At 47.3% G+C, this 20,413-nt stretch overlaps 1 protein-coding gene across 9 annotated transcripts in view; it reads left to right on the top strand.

The window, feature by feature from the left end:
* The window catches only part of LOC142854236 (H-2 class I histocompatibility antigen, D-D alpha chain-like), a 99,724-nt gene that overhangs the window by 15,070 nt on the left and 64,241 nt on the right, over positions 1-20,413 (top strand). For 2 of the 9 annotated variants that reach the window (XM_075979532.1, XM_075979523.1), the window contains one exon: positions 15,641-16,057. In XM_075979532.1, the coding sequence (XP_075835647.1) occupies positions 15,641-15,645 (5 nt within the window). In that variant the 3' untranslated portion in view covers positions 15,646-16,057. Of the gene's footprint in view, positions 1-11,986; positions 12,153-12,357; positions 12,628-12,813; positions 13,090-14,578; positions 14,866-14,981; positions 15,093-15,272; positions 15,306-15,453; positions 15,502-15,640; positions 16,058-20,413 lie in introns of those variants that run through there. The other 7 variants (XM_075979529.1, XM_075979528.1, XM_075979526.1 and 4 more) reach the window with 7 other exon arrangements.

The raw sequence follows: 20,413 nt of genomic DNA, 5'->3' as shown, positions 1-20,413 counted from the left end.
TGGAGAGGCAGCGCAGTGGGCAAGAGGCACACTGCTTTTGCGGAGGAACCACAGCTCCCTAACTAACCACAACTCCAGCTCCAGGGCGTCTGGCACCCTCTTTTGGTCTCTACGTGTACCTGCATTCACAAATACACAAACACATAGACACAAACATATATACATAATTAACAATAAAGCAAAATAAATATTCCTTAAAGATACAAGGGTCCTGGCACTCTAGAACGGACAGCTGCAACCCCCGCATGTGTGACAGGTGACCCTGACCATGGCTGCAGCTGAGGATGCAAACACCAGAGCTGCAACCCCTGCATGTGTGACAGGTGACCCTGACCATGGCTGCAGCTGAGGATGCAAACACCAGAGCTGCAACCCCCGCATGTGTGACAGGTGACCCTGACCATGGCTGCAGCTGAGGATGCAAACACCCAGAGCCCTCCTCAGGGCTCTGACACCAGCATGTCATCTGTGGCTGCTGTCAATCAATCACTCCTGCTGGAAGCTGAGCATCTCATGGCTGTCAGGTGCCGGAGCTGCTGCCAGCTGACGTCCAGAGCCACGGCCAGGTGTGTACAGCTGTGACCCCAGGAAGGAGAGGAGAATCCAGGTCAGCCTCAGCTGCAGGGAGTGTAAGCCCTGTGCAGCCAGGCAGGGAATTTTTAACCACCCTGGCATGCGGGGCAGCCTGGGCCCTATTACCACAGGGTCTCCAGAAGAAGAGACCACAAATTCCCAGGCCCATGCTCACATCCACTTCATCCTGAACAGCTTCTTCATTCCCATGGATTTTTGATGTAAGACTGTGATATTTGGAGGGTTAGCAATGGGTAGAAACTTACCCTGGCCACAGAATCATTGAGACAAACCCTGGCAGGAGTTAGGTCTGCTTCTAAAGCCAGGAGAACTCAACAGGAGACCCCCAGACTGAGACATTGATATGGGGAGCGCTCCACTGATCTAGAGGGAAGTGGAGACTGGGGTTCACTAGAACTTCTACTGCAGAGGTCACTCTCCCTTCTCTTGTGTTTCTGGATTTCTCTTGTATAATCTCTGCGCTGTGGTGCAGGTTTGTGAGCTCTGAGTTCTAAATGTCTTAGTTGTAAAAGCATCTGAGGGGCTTGGAAGAACCGTGCATCTCACAGTGGGACCAGAGCCTGGCAGGACCCCTCAGTGGCCTACCCCAAGGGTGTGTGAAATGCTAGTCCAGGTGCTGGGGAGAGGCTCAGCTGGTAGGGTGCTCTTTCCGAGGATCCAAGTCAGTTCCCAGCACCCTCATTGGGTGTTTTCAATCGCCTGTAAATACAGCTCCAGGGATCCGATGCCCTTGGGGCCTCAGCTGGAAACTGCACACACAAGGCGTAGGCTCACAAAAATACAGACACACATAAGTGAAAAAAAAATACATCTCTATATGGGTTTGTTTTTATTGTGTGTGTGAGACCCTCAGGAAGTCTCACCTGAATTTCCCCAGTCTCTGCTGCCACCTTGTGGCCAGAATGTGGCACACCGGTTCCCATCTGGACACCTGCCCATTGATTTCCCTGTTACACACTTTGCAGAGCTTTGGCAAAGGTGTGAGCAGGCCTCCTCTCTCCCTCTCCTCACTCCCACGTCCTCTTCTGCACAGACAGCCTCATTCTGATCCAAACGACCTCCACCCACTCCTCGTCCACTCCAACAAAGCTCTTCCCTCCCCTCAACCCTCACCTCCCCACCCTCTCCACCCCTCCATCTTGCCCTCCATTGTCCCCTCACCCTGCAGTCCCCTCCCTCCCACAGCTCCCGAAAGGACTGATGGGGAGCAAGGCTGGACACTGTGCCCAGCCTGAGCATAGGAGGAGACGTTGCTGTCCACACCTTACTTTGTAGAACCATGAATCCAACTTTCCCTCAGCAGCAGGTTTTATTCTACAAGGCTCAGTAGAATTACTAAATAGCATCAGACTTTGCCAAGGACAGTTAAATTTTTCTATAAAAGAACAAATTCACATTCACATCCACTTATATCCATCACTCAACTCAGTGCTGTCTTGTCGGTACCAAGGCAGTCCTACATATTATACAAATCAGTGAACACCACTGTTCCAATAAAACATTAAGTGTGGATACTGAAACCTGAATTTTATCTTTTCACATAGCAGGAAGTAGTGTTTGACATTTTACTTTAAATGTAAACATGGGTTCACAGGCCACACAAAAGCTGGCTCGCAGGTATTTTATCAAACTCTGACTTGAAGAAACACAATTACTAGAAAACTGAGAATATAATAAAAAGGAAATTCTTTTTAAACTTTATTTATTTATATTTTATGTGTGAGAACTGTCTTAGGCAGGGCTTCTATTGATGTAATGAACACCATGACCATAAAGTGGATTGAGGAGGAAAGGGATTTTTGGCTTACGCTTCAACATTGCTGTTCATCACTGAAGGAAGTCAGGACAGGAACTCAAACAGGTTAGGACCCTGGAGGCAGGAGCTGAGGCAGAGGCCATGGAGGGGAGCTGCTTATGGATCTGCTCGGCTTGCTGCCTTATAGAAGCCAGGACCACAAGCCCAGGGATGGCCCAGGAACATGGGGCTGGCCCTCTCTCATTTACTATTAATTAGGAAAATGCCTTACAGCTGGATCTCATGGAAGCGTTTCCTCAACTGAGGTTCCTTCCTCTATGGTGACTCTGGCTGGTTCCACCCCTCTGCTACTGCTGTCCTTGGTGGTCACTCCATGATGTTGATGTCTCCAAAACGCTGGGGTCTTCTCTTGTAACTGGGCTGCACTTTCACCAAAAGCCTCTCAAAAAATCTCGTGGTAGCAAGAGTCAAATCCTTGTCATGAGCCCTTCAGTCCCGGGCCTTCAACAGCCAAGAGGCTGCACCTTCACCAACGGCCTCCCCTGGCCTCTCGCAGTGCCAAGACTCAGCTGCTCTCCATGACCCCTTCATGCCCTCAAAACCAGTAGCACCTAGGTGAGGATTACATGTTAGCAAGTCTGGCTGCCAGCATGAAGCACAACCTCGGCATCCTCTGGAGCCCGGTTTCCCTGTGCTCTCAGGAAATACTTCCCTGAAGATTTCACCTCAACGATGCTGGTCTCTTCTCCATCATCGCTGACTTCTTAGCTCCACCGAGCAGCATCAAGTATCTCAGAGACACAAAGGTCCCCTTTAGTATTGGTATTTGGTCATTACAGGAGAATCTTCAGCCCCAGATAACCAGAACCACAGGATCTTAATTCAGTATAACAAATGGCCCTGAGAGAACCATTAAACTTCCCTCTGAAACTCCGCAGGCCAGGCCTCCAGATTCTGCACTGCTCTCGGTGTTCTTATCTCCCACGTCCCCACAGAAGATCCCACGGAGATCCTAACACTCAATGGCTGTTCTAGCCCAAAGTTCCAAATCCTTCCCACAATCCTCCCAGAAGCACGGTCACAGCAATACCCACAATCCTCCAGAAGCATGGTCACAGCAATACCCACAATCCTCCCAGAAGCATGGTCAGGGCTGTCACAGCAATACCCACAATCCTCCCAGAAGCATGGTCAGGGTTGTCACAGCAATACCCACAATCCTCCAGAAGCACGGTCAGGTCTGTCACAGCAATACCCACAATCCTCCAGAAGCATGGTCAGGGTGTCACAGCAATACCCACAATCCTCCAGAAGCATGGTCAGGGTGTCACAGCAATACCCACAATCCTCCAGAAGCATGGTCAGGGTTGTCATAGCAATACCCACAATCCTCCCAGAAGCACGGTCAGGGTTGTCATAGCAATACCCACAATCCTCCCAGAAGCACGCTCACAGCAATACCCACAATCCTCCAGAAGCATGGTCAGGGCTGTCACAGCAATACCCACAATCCTCCAGAAGCATGGTCAGGTCTGTCACAGCAATACCCACAATCCTCCAGAAGCATGGTCAGGGTTGTCACAGCAATACCCACAATCCTCCCAGAAGCATGGTCAGGGCTGTCACAGCAATACCCACAATCCTCCCAGAAGCATGGTCAGGGTTGTCATAGCAATACCCACAATCCTCCCAGAAGCACGGTCAGGTCTGTCACAGCAATACCCACAATCCTCCAGAAGCATGGTCAGGGTTGTCATAGCAATACCCACTACACTGGTGCCAATGTGTCTTATGGTTTCTATTGCTACGATGAAACATCATGACCAAAACACAGGTTGGGGGAGGAAAGAGTTTATTTGGCTCAAACTTCAGCATTGCTGTTCAGCACTGAAGGAAGTCAGGACAGAAACTCACACAGGAAAGGATCCCAGAGCCAGGAGCTGATGCAGAGGTCATGGAGGGGCAAAGCTACCTGGCTTGCTCTCTATGGTTTGCTCAGCCAACCATGTTAAAGAACCCAGGACCACCAGCCCAGGGATGGCACCATCACAATGGGCTGGGCCCTCCCTCATTGACTGCTAACTGAGCAAATGCCTGACAGGTGGATCTCATGGAGACTTTTCCTCAACTGAGGCTCCTTCCTCTCTGATGATCTAGCCTGTGTCAAGTTCACAACAAGCCCAGGCAGAACAAGTGCACTGCAGATAGAGGAATCCTTTAACTTGAGACATGCTGTCTACTTTTGGCTGTTCTTTATGTTTGTCTTATTTTCAACTACTAAGGATTGACCCCAGGGCCTCATATGTGTGGGTCAAGAGCTCTACCATGGAGCTACATTCTCAGTACTTAATTTTCTGACTCTACCACACATTTTTCAAAGAAAACCTATGTACTCTTGCTGAGGGAACTCCTTCAGCCAATAGCCTTTAAGACACTGGTCCACTTTGGGCGAGGTCACACATACTATATGTGCAGTTGTAAAAGCACCCCGGGATGCGGGACGCAGTTCCAGGTCCACACTCACGCAGAGGACTGCTGATCTGTGAGTCTACCCCTAAACAAAGTCACTTTAATGTACGCCATTATGGGCTCGTGTGGGACTATTTTATTATATGCTGCAACAGATTTCCTGAGGGGCTGTACAAGCTAGCATTCCCACCAGCAATGGAGGAGTGTTCCCCTTACTCCACAGCCTCTTCAACAGAAGCTATCATTGGTGATTTTGAGGTTAGCCATTCTGACTGTTGTATGATGGTATTTCGATTTGCATTCCCCTGATGGCTAAGAATGTTGAACATTTCTGTGAGTGTCTTTTGGTCATTTGACATTCTTCTGTTGAGAATTCTCTGTTTAGATCTGTATGCCATTCTTTAATTGGATTATTTGGTATTTTGATGTCTAATTTTTTTAGTTCTTTATATATTTTGGAACTCAGTCCTCTGTCTGATGTGGGGTTGGTGAAGATCTTTTCCCATTCAGTAGGCTGCACTTTTGTCTTATTGACCATGTCCTTTGCTTTACAGAAGCTTCTCAGTTTCAGGAGGTCCCATTTATTTATTGTTGCTCTCAGTGTCTGTGCTACTGGGGTTATATTTAGGAAGTGGTCTCCTCTGCCCAAGGCTACTTTCCAATTTCTCTTCTATCAGGTTCAGAGTGACTGGATTTATATTGAGGTCTTTACTCCATTGGACTTGACTTTTGTACATGGGGATAGATACGGATCTATTTCCATTCTTCTACATGTTGACCTCCAGGTATGTCAGTACCATTTGTGGAAGAGGCTTTCTTTATTCCATTATATCACTTTAGGTTCTTTGTCAAAAATCTGGTGTTCATAGGTCTGTGGATTAATATCCGGGTCTTCCATTCAATTCCATTTGCCAACCTAACTGTTTTTATAATGACAGCAAGCTGTTTTCATTAGTATAGCTCTATAACAGAGCTTGAAGTCAGGGATGGTGATACCTCTGGAAGTTCCTTTTTTTTACAAGATTGTTTTGACTATCCTGGATTTTTTGTTTTTCCATATAAATTGAGTATTGTGTTTTCAAGGTCTGTGAAGAATTGTGTTGGGATTTTGATGGGGATTGCATTGAATCTATAGTTTGCTTTGGTAGGATTGCCATTTTTATTAATGTTGATCCTACCTATCCAAGAGCCTGAGAGATCTTTCCATTTTATGGTATCTTCTTCAAATTCTTTCTTCAAAGACTTAAAGTCCTTGTTAAAGAGGTCTTTCACTTCTTTGGTTAGTGTTATCCCAAGATATTTTATGTTATTTGTGGGTATTGTGAAAGGTGACATTTGTCTAATTTCTTTTTTTTTAAAACATATTTATTTATTTATTATGTATACAATATTCTGTCTGTCTGCCTGAAGGCCAGAAGAGGGCGCCAGACCTCTTTACAGATGGTTGTGAGCCACCATGTGGTTGCTGGGAATTGAACTCAGGACCTCTGGAAGAACATGCAATGCTCTTAACCACTGAGCCATCTCTCCAGCTCCTTCTCTAATTTCTTTCTCAGCTTCTTTATCATTTGTATGTAGGATGGCTACGATTTTTTTTTAGTTGATCCTGTATCCTGACACATTACTGAAAGTATTTATCAGCTGTAAGAGTTTCTTGGTAGAGTTTTGGGGTCACTTATGTATAATAACATATTATCTGCAAATAGCGAAAGTTTGACTTCCTTAACAATTTGTGTCTCCTTGACCTCCTTTTGTTGTCTTATCACTCTAGCTAGAACTTCAAGACCTATGCGGAATAGATATGGGGAGAGTGAACGCCCTTGTCTTCCCCCTGATTTTAGTGGAATTGTTTTGAGTTTTTTACCACTTAATTTGATGTTGGCTTCCAGCTTGCTGTATATTGTTTTATAATGTTTAGATATGTTCCTTGTATCCCTCACTTCTCCAAAACATTTATCGCAAAGGGTATTGGATTTTGTTGAATACTATTTCAGCATCTAATGAGATGATCATATGGTTTTTTTCTTTCAGTTTATTTACATGCTGTATTACATTGACAGATCTTTGTATGTTGAACCATCCCTGCATCTCTGGGATGAAGCTTTCTTGATCATGGTGGATGATTTTTTTTATGTGGACTTGGATTCAGTTTGTCAATATTTTATTGAGTATTTTTGCATCTATGTTCATAAGGGAAATTGGTTTGTAATCTCTTTCTTGTTTCAGTCTTTGAATGGTTCAGTATCAGTGTAACTGTAACAACATAAAAAGAGTTTGGAAATGTCCTCTGTTCCTATTATGTGGAACTTTGAGGAGTATAGGTGTGAGATCTTCTTTGAAGTTCTGGAAGAATTCTGCACTGAAATCATCCTGCCTTGAGCCTTTTCTTTTGATGACTGCTTCTCTTTTATTGCATGTTGCAAATCTATTAAAATTGTTCACTTGGACCTAATTTAATTTTGGTATGTGGTACCTATGCAGTAAATTGTCCATTTCTTTCAAATCTTCCAATTTTGTGGAGTACAGCTTTTTGTAGTATGACCTAATGATTCTCTGGATTTTGTCAGTAACTGTTGTTATGTCCGGCTTTCCACTTCTGAGTTTGTTAATTTGCATGTTCAAACTTTAGGTAAGAGTTTGTCAATCTTCTTGGTTTTCTCAAAAAAAATCAGCTCTTTGTTTCATTGATTCTTTGTATTGTTTTCTTTGTTTCTATTTGTTTATTTTAGCCCACAATTTTATTATATTCAGTCACGTGCTCCAGTTGGGAGTGTCTTCTTTTTTTTTTTGTTCTAGAGATTTCGGGTGTGTTATTAACTTAATACTGTGATCTTTTTCTGCTTTCTTGATGTAGGCACTTCGTGCTATGAACGTTCCTCTTAGCACTGATTTCATAGTGTCCCACAGGTTTGGGAACTTCAGTTTCATTTGGGTATTTCATTTTGTGCCTTCATTCTTGATGAATTCAAGGAAGTCTTTAATTTATTCTTTATTTCTTCCTTGACCCAGAGGTGATGCAATTGCGTACTGTTCAATTTCCATGAGTTTGTAGGCTTTCTGATAATAGTGTTGTTGTTAAAAATCTAACTTTAAACCACGGTGATCTGATAAGATACAGAGGATTATCCCAATATTTTTTTTAATCTATTGAGATTTGCTTTCTTACTGAGTATGTGGTCAATTTTAGAGAAGGTTCCATGAAGTGCTAAGAAGAAGGTATATTCTTTTCTGTTTGGGAAAAATATTCTATAGATGTCTGTTAAGTCCATTTAATCATCTGATAGTTCTTTTACTTCTCTGTTCAGCTGATGTCTGGTTGACCTGTCCATTGGGGAGAGTTGGGGTGTTGAAGTCTCCTACAATTGGTATGTGTGGTTTGTTGTGGGAGCTGTGGGCTGAGCTCCTGCCACCCAGCTCACAGCTGCCTGGCTAGCTTATGCTCCGGAATAACAACACACAAATTGTATTCTTTTTTTTTTTTTTTTTGGTTTTTCGAGACAGGGTTTCTCTGCAGCTTTGGAGCCTGTCCTGGAACTAGCTCTGTAGACCAGGCTGGTCTCGAACTCACAGAGATCCGCCTGCCTCTGCCTCCCGAGTGCTGGGATTAAAGGCGTGCGCCACCAACGCCCGGCACAAATTGTATTCTTTAAACACTTCTTGGCCCATTAGTTTCAGCCTCTTATTGGCTAGCTCTTACATATTTATCTAACCCATTTCTAATATTCTGTGTTGCACCACGAGATGGTGGCTTACCGGGAAAGATTCAGCATGTCTGACCTGGCGGCTTGCTTCATCGTGTCTGCATCTGAGAGGAGCTGCATCATGTCTGTCTGAGGCATCTTACCTCACTTCCTATTCCTCCCAGCATTCTGTTCTGTTTACTCCGCCCACCTATGTTCTAACCTATCAGGGCCAAGCAGTTTCTTTATTAATTAACCAATGACCTTCCTCCATCAATCCTCGTAGAATAAATCTCTCTCTTTACTAATTTCATGACGTACAGAAGTTCTTTCGCACGGATTGAATCAAAAATAAAAGTCTGTGCCAGAAAAGCGACAAAAATTATTTGCCCCTACACTCCCTGAAAGAAAACAAGATGTCTTCTTCCCACTGGTGGAAAAGGATGTGATGTTCCACCTGGCTGTAAGTTTGATGAGGGCAGGACAGCCTGGGACCCGAGACCCTTGGAGTAGTGTGGACAGGAGCCTGTGGGGCAGCTCAGGCAGCCATGGTCCCTTCAGCCACACCCTCTGTGGGCTCAGACCCAGTCCAGTGTTTTTTCTTCAGTAGGTTGAACTTTCACCCTAGACTCTGATGCGTCTCCTTCATATTAATAAAGTGAGAACCTGGAAGGCCTGAAGTAAGAATGAAGATGGGGACAGGGGCATCACTAACTGCAGGAACTCTCTGGATGTTGGGGATGTCATGGTCTGTCACAGGTCACTATTTAAGTAGTAAAATTTTTCTTGTTCAGCAGCAATTAAAAACTAGCACATGGTTCAAGTGCACAGATGAGCACACAGTGTCTTCTGCCTGAATGAGGCTGTGATCCACTGTGCACAGTAGGTCTATAAAATGAAATCTTTTGTATTTTTTATTTTATGCTGCTTTGCAAATTACCATTTCAGCACAGTCTCTTTCAGTCACCAGTCCCTGTCCTGCTCCAGCTCTGACTCCTTTGGCTGGAGGTGCAATGTTGACTCAACAGCCCTGTGCCCTCAGCCCCTGGGACCCACACTCTAGATGTGTAGGAGAGGAAGAGAGACATGATAGAGCATTTTTTAAATTTTAATTTTGTGTTTATTAGATTGTATATTTTAAGCTTATGAGTATGCCGGTGCACCAGGCACAGGATCCCTGGAACTGGAGTCACTGGTGGTTGTGAAGCAGCATATGGGTGCTGGGAACTGAACCTGGATCCTCTGCAACAGCAACAGGTGCTCCTTACCTTGAGCCACCTCTCCAGCCCCTTTGTAGCTTTTACAGGATGAAACCACACAGCCTGGCTCACAGCAAGATGGCTGACAAGATGGCTGACCACAAAGAGAAACTAGATGCAAAGGAAGAACAGTGTTGGTGCAGAGCTCTGGAGTCAGGGGTGCTGGGCACTGCTGGGGTGAGGCCTGAGGGAGAAGGCAGAGGACTGAGCAGGAGGAGACAGAAGCAAAGGGGGAGATCCTCATGCAGTGGGGTCCTCCTGTTTGAGGGTGTTTGTCTACAGATCACAGTGGACACATCTGCAGACCCTGCAGGGCATCTGACATCCCACACTGAATACTGTGGGGGTTTGAATGAGAATGGCCACACAGGCTCAGAGGTTTGGATGCTTCAGCTCCAGCTGATGGAACTGTTTGGGAAGGATCAGGAGGTGTGGCCTTGTTGGAGCAGGTGTGTCACTGGGACTGGGCATGGAGGTTTTAAAGACTCCCACTATTCCCAGTGTCTCTGACACTTGCCTGTGGATCAAGATGTGACCTCTCAGCTGTTCCTGCCACCACACCTTCCTCTGCCCTCATGGACTCAAACCCTCTGAAAACTTAAACCCAAATGAAACAAGTCCTTTTATAAGTTGCTGGGGTCACAGTGTCTTTTCACAGCCATAGAAAAGTAATTAAAGCCAGGTGTGATGACACAGCCTCTAATCCCAGGACGAGGGATGCAAAGGCAGGGGGGTTTCTGTGAGATCAAGGACAGACAGATCTGTGGAGACAGACCTTGTCTCAAAACAAAACAAAACAAAAACCAGAAGAAACCTGAAGGCCAGACTCACTTCATCCTCTCCTCACCCTTCCTCTTCCTTCTTCTCTTCAGTAGTCAGACCCTGAATCTTCTAGAAGAAAAGTCACTTCCAGGAACACAATAACATCAACAAGCCAGTTGGTATGCAGGGCACAGATGCTTCTCTTTAAAGCAGAGGCGCTGGCCTCAAGCACCACACAGACTCCCACAGAGACCAGGCTCCTGTGTGGACAGCTCACACTGCCAAGGTGATGCTCAAGGATCTCACCTGTAAACAGAGACTTTGCCTCTTCACTCAGGATGGTGTCTTCACAGCCTGTGCGTACATTTAGACTCCTAGTGTTTCTTCCCAGATGATCATCTGTGGCTCCAGGTGCTTGTGTTTTACACGGATCTTCATTCCATAGTCCTGAGATTGTCCGTGTGGACCTGGGTCATTGTCTCAGCAGAGTAGACCCCTTCTCCGTGGGAAGAAACCCCTGTGGAGCCAAATACAGCAGGGCACTGACGCTGTCTGCACTCCGTTTCCCTGTGTGCACACACTTCCATGGTGCAGCTGCTTTATTGAATAAAAAACAGTCAGAGAGGAACTGGAACGAATAATAAAGAGAATAATGATGACCGTGTGGTAGAAGATACATAACATCTCTATCTATCTATCTATCTATCTTTATCTCTCTCCCTTTCTCTCTCTCCCCTCCCCCCTCTGACCTTCACTCGCACTTTATGAACTGATGAGCCCTGGGAGATGGATGTTGCCGACATATGGGACCTTAGATCTGATAACCGTTGACTTCTGAGTTCCTCAGTCCTGTGCAGTGCGGGCAGAGGGTGATTCTCACGGCAGAGGTCCACACTGGAGATTCTAGGTTTCATCATTGTTCAGTACTGTGGAGAATAATTAAACTTATAATTTTTTTCTGTGGATTTTGACTTGATGTCTTCAAATCCCAACCGAACACAACTGAAGTAGAAAGTGAAAGCAGAGGTGAGCAGGGCCTCCTTCCTGCAGGGAGAGTCACATATAACACAGTGTGTCGAAAGTGCTTAATCAGAGCTGTAAAAACTCCAGTCACCTCCCGATGCAGGTGTCCACAGCAGCCCCGCACCCTTCAGGACTCCGACAGCACCTGTTTCCGTGAACATTCATTTTTAGTGATTTGTGTATTTCACCTGGAATCTTCATGCTCCCAGGTTTCATCCTGACTGAGGAGCAGTTGTCCTTGGGCGGCTCAGAGACACCATGACAAACAGCGCTCCTTCCCGCAGCACAAGGCTCAGACAAAGTCTTAGTCTGCAGGCTGATGAGGTCTGGGTGGGAAGCCCAGGGCTGGGGACTCCCCTGTTCCCAGTTTCACTACTCATGCTCCTAACCTGGGTCAGGCCATTCTGGCCTGATGACCACTTGGCGGTTCTCACCGGTTTTGGGTGACGAGATACCCAGGGAACCAACCAGCGTCGCCGAGGGCAATGGTTCTAAAGTCCACGCAGACCGCGAAACTCAGAGTCGCCCAGATCTGAGATGGGGCGATGGCACCGCACTGGCTGCTCCTGCTGCTGGCGGCAGCCCTAGTCCAGACCCAGACCCGCGCGGGTGAGTGCGGGGTCGGGAGGGAAACGGGCTCCGCGGGGAGGGCGGGGGCGGCACCGGGAATGCTGCGTCCCCGCGTGGCCCAGCCGGACCCTCCCGCCCCTTCTCCACCCGCGTCCCGAGCCCCGCGCCCTGCTCCACTCCCGGCCCGCGATGCTGCCCGGGGTCCCGGGAACAGGGTCGGGGTCTCACCGCGCGCCGCCCCCAGGCTCGCACTCCATGCGGTATTTCTCCACCATCGTGTCCCGGCCCGGCCTCGGGGAGCCCCGGTTCATCTCTGTCGGCTACGTGGACGACACGCAGTTCGTGCGCTACGACAGCGACGCGGAGACTCCACGAGAGGAGCCACGGGCGCCGTGGGTCGAGCAGGAGGGGCCGGAGTATTGGGAGAGGCAGACACAGAACGCCAAGAACAGCGAGCAGATTTACCGAGTGAGCCTGAGAATCCTGCTCGGCTACTACAACCAGAGCGAGCGCGGTGAGTGACCGCTGACAGAGGTCACAACCCCTCCAGGTCCCTACCCACCAGCCAGAGTAGCCTAAGGTACCAGGTCCGAGATTTGGCAAGAGAGCAGGGACAAGACACGGTTTCGCTTTCAGTTTAGAGGAGGGCGCGGGTGAAGGGGGGGGGGCGTGAACGGGGCTGACCGCGGGGTCCCCGCAGGCTCTCACACCATCCAGCGGATGTATGGCTGTGAGTTGGGGTCGGACGGGCGCCTCCTCCGAGGTTATCATCAGGCCGCCTACGATGGCCGCGATTACATCGCCCTGAACGACGATCTTAAAACGTGGACAGCAGCGGACACGGCGGCGCAGATCACCCAGCGCAAGTGGGAGCAGGCTGGTGTTGCAGAGATACACAAGGCCTACCTGGAGGGCGAGTGCGTGGACTCTCTGCGCAGACACCTGGAGAACGGGAAGGACGCGCTGCAGCGCACAGGTGCGGGGCCACGGGCAACTCCTCCCTCTGCCCTCGGGCTGGGCTCAGTCCTGAGGAAGAGGAAACCCTCACTGGGGTCATGTCCCTGTCTCTGAGGGCAGACAGGGTCCCTGGGTCTCCTGATCCAGCATGGCATGGACCGCACTGACCTCCCAGGGCTCAGCCTTCTCCCTGGACAGTTCCCGACATCACCAACAGTGGCTCCTTCGGTCTGCAGCCCCTGTCAGCCATGGCCTCTCCCAGGCCGGGTTCTCTGCCCACACCCAGTGTCTGTGGACTCTGACTCCTGTCATCTGAGTGTGTCAGCCTTACACACCAGGACATAGCAGTATCTTTACCAGATGGCAGACTGGGCGCCATACCTAGGCTTGTTCCCCCGGTGTCTAGAACTTTTCAAATAATAAATCCTCATAGAACCCTGTGTGAGGTTTACATGCCTCCAACACCCCAATTCTATCTTTTCCTAGAATGGGCAAGTGGGAACTTATGGGGTGCCTTAGACAAATACTAAATTGTAGGGGTTTTTTCTTTTCTTTCTTGCTTTTATTTAAGTTGTCATTTTGATTTTAGCGAGTTTCTCTTCCTCACTGGGGAGGTCTTGTTTCTCTGTCCCCTTTTATTATCATGTGTTACAGTCTCCACAGGTGCCATTCGGGACTGACACTCTGGATAATGAGACAAGTTAAGATAGGGTTCCCTTTAGAGGAGAAAAATTACTGTGAATTTAGACTATTTTCTGCCAGAAATAACGGTCCAGAGCTCCCTGCTATCCTTCAGCCCCAACAAGTCACAGTGTTGCCCTAGTGAATTAGGAACTGAACTTCCTCAGAGACAGGGTCTTCTGCAACTCCAGGACTGGAGTGACAGGGAAGATCCGCACACCCTGTGAGCACCACTGTGTCCCAGTGAGTGCTGCACTGGGCTCCACAGCACACTTCAGGGACCCTGGGTCACCATACCTGGTATCTTATCCCCCAGAGGCAGGGGTTAGGAAGTCATTTTCTCTGGCTGAGTGTCACAGGTCCACAACGATTGTTCCACACAGTTTGGTGATGGCTGTTCACTTGGATTCACAGTTAAACTGGTCAGCAAGAAGGCCACAGATCTTGTTCCCCAATGGTGGTAGCAGGAGTTGGTAGCACCGTTCATGTAGCCCAATCATCTTAATTTCTTATTCCTGTAGGAGCTTAATCACAAATAAATCAATTCTTTTCCATTCCTTCATCATTTTTCTACCTCACTTATGCTATTGAAAGTCAAATAGGATCATGCTGACCTGCTGGCTTATATAGATTCCCTCTTAGTTTCTAGGCCCCTGAGATAAATGTGCAGTTCTGTGAGGAGGGGACCAGCTCTACATGCAGGTCACTAGTGTGATGACAGAAGTGTTCAAATAGTGACATAGTTCAGTGTTATCATTGATTTAACTTTGTTTTTACAGATTTAAGTTTATCTGTTAATTGTGGGATTTCTTAAATCTTCCACACAGATCCCCCAAAGACACATGTGACCCATCATCCTGGACCTAAAGGTGATGTCACCCTGAGGTGCTGGGCCCTGGGCTTCTACCCTGCTGACATCACCCTGACCTGGCAGAGGGAGGAGGAGGAACAGACTCAGGACATGGAGCTGGTGGAGACCAGACCTTCTGGAGATGGAACCTTCCAGAAGTGGGCATCTCTGGTGGTGCCTTCTGGGGAAGAGCACAAATACACATGCCATGTGTACCATGAGGGGCTGCCTGAGCCCCTGACCCTGAGATGGGGTAAGGAGGGAGTGGGTGCAGAGCTGGGTTCAGGGAAAGCTGGAGCCTTCTGCGGACCCTGAGCAGGGTCAGGGCTGAGAGCTGGGGTCATGACCCTCACCTTCCCTTCCTGTCCTTCCCTTCCCAGAGCCTAAGTCCACAGTCCCCATCATGGCAGTCATTGTTGGTCTGGTTCTCCTTGGAGCTGTGGTCATTGTAGCTATGGTGGCTGTTGTGTGGAAGAGGAGGAAAAGCACAGGTAGGAAAGGGCAGGGTCTGAGTTCTCTCTCAGTCCCTTTTTGAAGAATCTCTGCCTTATTAATGGGAAACACATCCACACCCTCATTGCTGCTGTCTCTACCCTGGGTCTGCTGTCAGTTCTGGAAACTACTGAAGGGTCAGGGACTTCTCTGGTCTCTCACAGCTTTTCTTCTCACAGGTGGAAAAGGAGGCAACTATGCTCCAGCTTCAGGTAAGAGTGGTGGGCAGGATTGTCCCTGAGGGCTGTGGAATGAAGCTGGCGTATTTGGGGAGCTCTGGTAACACATAATAGCTCCTCCAGTAAATCTCCTAGGAACCAAATTTTTACCTTCCCATGAATACATATATTTTTACCCTAGACACGGACAGTGACCAGAGCTCTGATGTGTCTCTCCCAGACTGCCAAGGTGAAACTCTTGGGACTGATTTGGGGAGGAACAAATTGGACATGATTGGATTTCAGAACTCCCAGAATCACGTTTAAGTGAGTGGTGGGTGGTTGGGATGCTGTCCTCACTGTGATTGTTCATGACTCTTGTTCTGTAGCGTGAAGACAGCTGCCTGATGTGGATGGAGTGACAGACGATGTGTCCAGGTCTCTCCTGTGACATCCAGAGCCCCTCAGTTCACTCTCAGTAAGAGTGTCTGATGGTCCCTGTGATCCTATGGGCTCAACGTGAAGAACTGGGGAGCCCAGCCAGCATATCAGGACGCTGTCCCTGCACTGCCCTGTTCCCTTCCACAGCCAACCCTTCTGTTCCTGCAGACAGGAGGGGAATCTCCATCCTGTCTCCCCCATGCTACCTTAAATTGCAGCCCCTGACTTCCCCACTGAAAATAAGAATCTGAATGTGAACTTGATTGATTATATCTTTGATCTGACAGTTTGATTCGCAGCTAAATTAAAGGATTGAGCTAGAGTTTATGGAGGAAATAAATGGCAATGTAGAAAACCTCCCAGAATCTGTGTTCTGTGCTCTGTGCATCTGGTGGGTCAGGATGAGGCTGTGGGAGCTGAGTGAGAACAGGGCTGTGCCCAGGTGGAGCTCAGTGTGTTGTTGAGATTGACAAGTTCACTTGTCAACTCTGTCTCCTCCTGGCTCAATTCTCTTTATCACTTAGAACCAAATGCTGACATCTGTGATCACAGGGACACTGGGATGGCCAGAGCCTTGTCCTGTCCCAGGGATTATGAGGAACCAGGGCTGTTGTCTTGGCTGTGATCTTTTCCCTGTCTTCTGTTTTTATTTCTTGTATGTTTAGTTAGTAAGGAGGACTAGGCTTGTTCCTGTTCCTGTGAGTGGTGTCTGCCTCATTATCCTGTGGGGTCCCTGAGTGACAGCATTAAGAGGTGTTTTCCGTCCTTATCCCCTCAAGGCCCAACTAGGCCCCTGCACTCAGGAGACTGTGGGATGAGAACATGAGTTTCTGTCTCCTGAGCTCCTGCCTCCCTTGAGGCCCCTCCCTTTCCATTCTCTCCTTCTTTCCCATCTATCAGAATCTAACCCGGGTTGTAGGATGGGAAGAGAGGAGGGATCCACAGGGTCTCGTCTCAGATCTATCCTGTGGAGCCGGGCTATGGTGGCGCACGCCTTTAATCCCAGCACTCGGGAGGCAGAAGCAGGCGGATCTCTGGGAGTTCGAGACAGCCTGGTCTACAGAGCTAGTTCCAGGACAGGCTCCAAAGCCACAGAGAAACCCTGTCTCGAAAAACCAAAAACAAAAAAGAAAGTAATCAAATCTATCCTGTGTTCTGCCCAAGTCCCCTCTCCCTCACTACCTCTGGGAATCCTGGTTGTTTCCTCAAGTGGAGACTGGTGTGGGATAATTGTATTCTGTCAATCATGTTTTAAATAAATGCTGATTGGCCAGGCAGGAAGTATAGGCGGGAAAAACAGACAGGAAGTAAAGGTGGAGCAAAGAGAACAGGAGTATTCTGGGAAGGAGGAAGCTCCCTCAGCCATTCCTGCCCATACTACTGAAGAAGCAGGATGTGACCTGCCTTATGGCTAACAAGGATAAGAATAATGGATTAATATAAACCACAAGAGCTAATAAGTAGCCTGAGCTAATGGGCCAATCAGTTTATAGTTAATGCAGACTCTCTGTGTGGTTTTCTCTGGGATTAAACGGCTGGGGGACCGGCTGGGAGAGAAACCCCAACAAGCAGGCCCTCATGTTACAGAATGCTGCCCACGTGTTACAGAACAGGCTGAGTCTACTCAGATTTGTGTTTATTAAAAAACATGATGCAGATAAGGACAGGACTGAGCCAGCGACCTGGGTCAGAGCAGGTCTGAGGCAGCAATCTCCAAAAGAGCAGGACTGAGCCAGCGACCTGGGTCAGAGCAGGACTGAGCCAGCAACCTGGGCCAGAGCAGGCCTCAGACAGTGAACTCCACAAGAGCAGGTACAGGGGAGCAACCACTGAGCAGTAGGCCAGAGACCAAGACCTCTGTAGGTCTAGACGTGAAATTGGGTACTTCAGGAAATAGATCTGAGCAAGGGACCCTGTGAGTCTGGGTATCATTTGAGGACTACCGAGGAACAAGGCCAGAGCCAGGACCTCTGTGGGTCTGGGCATGAGTCAGGAACCTCAGGGGTTCCTGAGCCCGGGAACTCCAAGGAGTAGATGAGCGCCAGAGTCCTTTAAAGGACCAACCCCGAAGCCAGGGACTTCTGCAGGAATGGATCCAGACCAGGGACCTTTAAGAAACAGGTCTGAGCTGACAACCTAGGCTAGAGCAGGCCTCAGAAAGCTCCGATTAGAAGACCCAGATATTAATCTGTGGTAGGAGCTGCGGGCCACTTCCTACCACCCGGCTCCCGCACTGCTAGCTTTACCCAAAATAATTACACAGAAATTGTATTCTTTTCAACACTGCCTGGCCCATTAGTTCTAACCTTTTATTGGCTAACTCGCACATCTTGATTAACCCATATTTAGTAATCTGTGTAGCCCCACAAGGTGGCTTACCAGAAAAGATCTTAACCTGTGTCTGTCTCGGAGAAGAGAGTCATGGTGACTGCTTGAATCTGCTTCTTTCTCCCAGCATTCTGTTCTGTCTACTCCACCCACTTAAGGGCTGGCCTATCAAAGGCCAAGCAGTTTCTTTATTAATTAACCAATGAAAGCAACAGATAGATGACAATTCCACATCATTAATCCACAAACATTCAAACACCTGATTTTTGACAAAGAAGCAAAAAAATAATCAACTGGAAAAAAGAAAACATAGTTAACAAATGGTGCAGGCATAATTAAATATCAACTTATAGAAGAATGAAAATAGATCCATGTCTATCACCATGCACAAAACTCAAATTCAAATGGATCAAAACCTCATCATAAAGCCAGCCACACTGAACGTTATAGAAGAGATTTGGGAAGTATATCTGAATGCACTGGCACAGGAGAACACTTCCTAAATATAACCCCAGTAGCAAAGACACTGAGAGAAGCAATTAATAAATGGGACCTCCTGGAACTGAGATCCTTCTATAAAGCAAAGGACATGGTCAACAAGACAAAACGACAGCCTATAGAATGGGAAAAGATCTTTACCAATCCCACATCAGACAGAGGTCTGATTTCCAAAAGATACAAAGAATGCAAGAAATTGGTCATCAAAAGAATAAATATTCCAATAAAAAATGGAGTACAGACCTAAACAGAGAACTCTCAATAGAGGAATCTAAAATGTCTGAAAGACACTTAAGGAAATACTCAACATCTTCAATTTAGTTGAAGGATAGTTGCATCCTTAGAGAATGCAAATCAAACCAACTCTGAGATTCCATCTTAACCTATAAAAATGGCCAAGATCAAAAACACTGATGACAACTTATGCTGGAGAGAATGTTGGGTAAAGGGGACACTCCTGCATTGCTAGCGGGAATTCAAGCTGGCACAGCATTTTTAGATGGCATTATGGTGATTTCTCTGAAAATTAAGAAGTAAGCTTCCTCCAAACCCAGTAATACCACTTTTGGGTATGTATCCAAAGGATGCTCAACCACAAGGGCATGTGCTCAACTATGTTCTTAACAGCATTGCTTGTCATAACCAGAACCAAGAAATAAACTAAATGCCCCTTGACCGAAGAATGGATAAGGAAAACATGGTACATTTACACAATGGTATACTATACAGCAGAAAAAATAACGCATCTAGCCGGGCGGTGGTGGCGCACGCCTTTAATCCCAGCAATCGGGAGGCAGAGGCAGGCAGATCTCTGGGAGTTCGAGGCCAGCCTGGTCTACAAGAGCTAGTTCCGGGAGGGGCACCAAAGCTACAGAGAAACCCTGTCTCAAAAAACAAAAACAAAAACAAAAAAAAACGCATCTTGAATTTTGAAGGAAAATGGCTGGAGCTAGAAAACATTATTTTGGGTGAGGTAACCCAGACCCAGAAAGACAATTATCACACGTATTCACTCATAAGTGGTTTGTAAACATAAAGCAAAGAAATCATCCCACAAATCACAATCCCAGAGAACCTAGACAACAATGAGAACCCTAAGAGAGACAAACATAGATCTAATCTACATGGGAAGTAGAAAAGGACAAGATGTCCTGAGTAAATTGGAAGCATGAGGACCTTAGGAAAGAGGTGAAGGGGAGGGGAGAGGCAGAGAGGGGAGAAGAGAAAAATATAGACCTCAATAAAAATCAATCCACAAAAACATGATTCATGGGCTGAAGAGATGACTCAGGGCTTGAGAGCACTTGATGCTCTTACAGAGGACCCAGGTTCAGATCCCAGCACCCAATGATGGCTCATAACCATCCATAATTCCTGTTATGACCAGTGAGGTGAGGGTTTACTCAGCTGATGGTGGATGGATGTTTTCCTTGGTCTGCTGTCACTGTCTCTATCTGGAGTTGGAAAAATCCAGTCCTCATGCAGGGGGCACCAATATGTCAATTGTTTATGTAAATTTTTCTATTATTAATAAAACTCGGGGGTCAGATATTGTGGTAAAAACCTGATAGATCAAGAAAGGAGTGGAGAAGCAACCAGCTGACCCTGTCTCTTCATGCTTCCCACACTGAAGAGGCCCATGAATCTTTACAGGCCCACCCTTCTCTTTCTTCTGCCTCTATCATACTGTATTCTGGGTCCCCCACAATGTCATGGCTAATTCCAGACAGCTGGTTCTTGACTCCGCCCCCTGACCCAAGGATAACTTTATTGACAGTCTTGAGTTTCACAGTACAATCAATTTTCCCTCTAGATTTCCCCCTTGTCTACATAAAAAGGAAAAGTTTTAACTCTAACATAGTAAAACTATGTACAATAAGAACAATTATCAGGTA

This window comes from Microtus pennsylvanicus, chromosome 7 (genome assembly GCF_037038515.1).
Source record: "Microtus pennsylvanicus isolate mMicPen1 chromosome 7, mMicPen1.hap1, whole genome shotgun sequence".
NCBI lineage: Eukaryota > Metazoa > Chordata > Mammalia > Rodentia > Cricetidae > Microtus > Microtus pennsylvanicus.
Note: the sequence above shows the minus strand (reverse complement) of the source record. Positions and strands in the feature narration are given on the sequence as shown.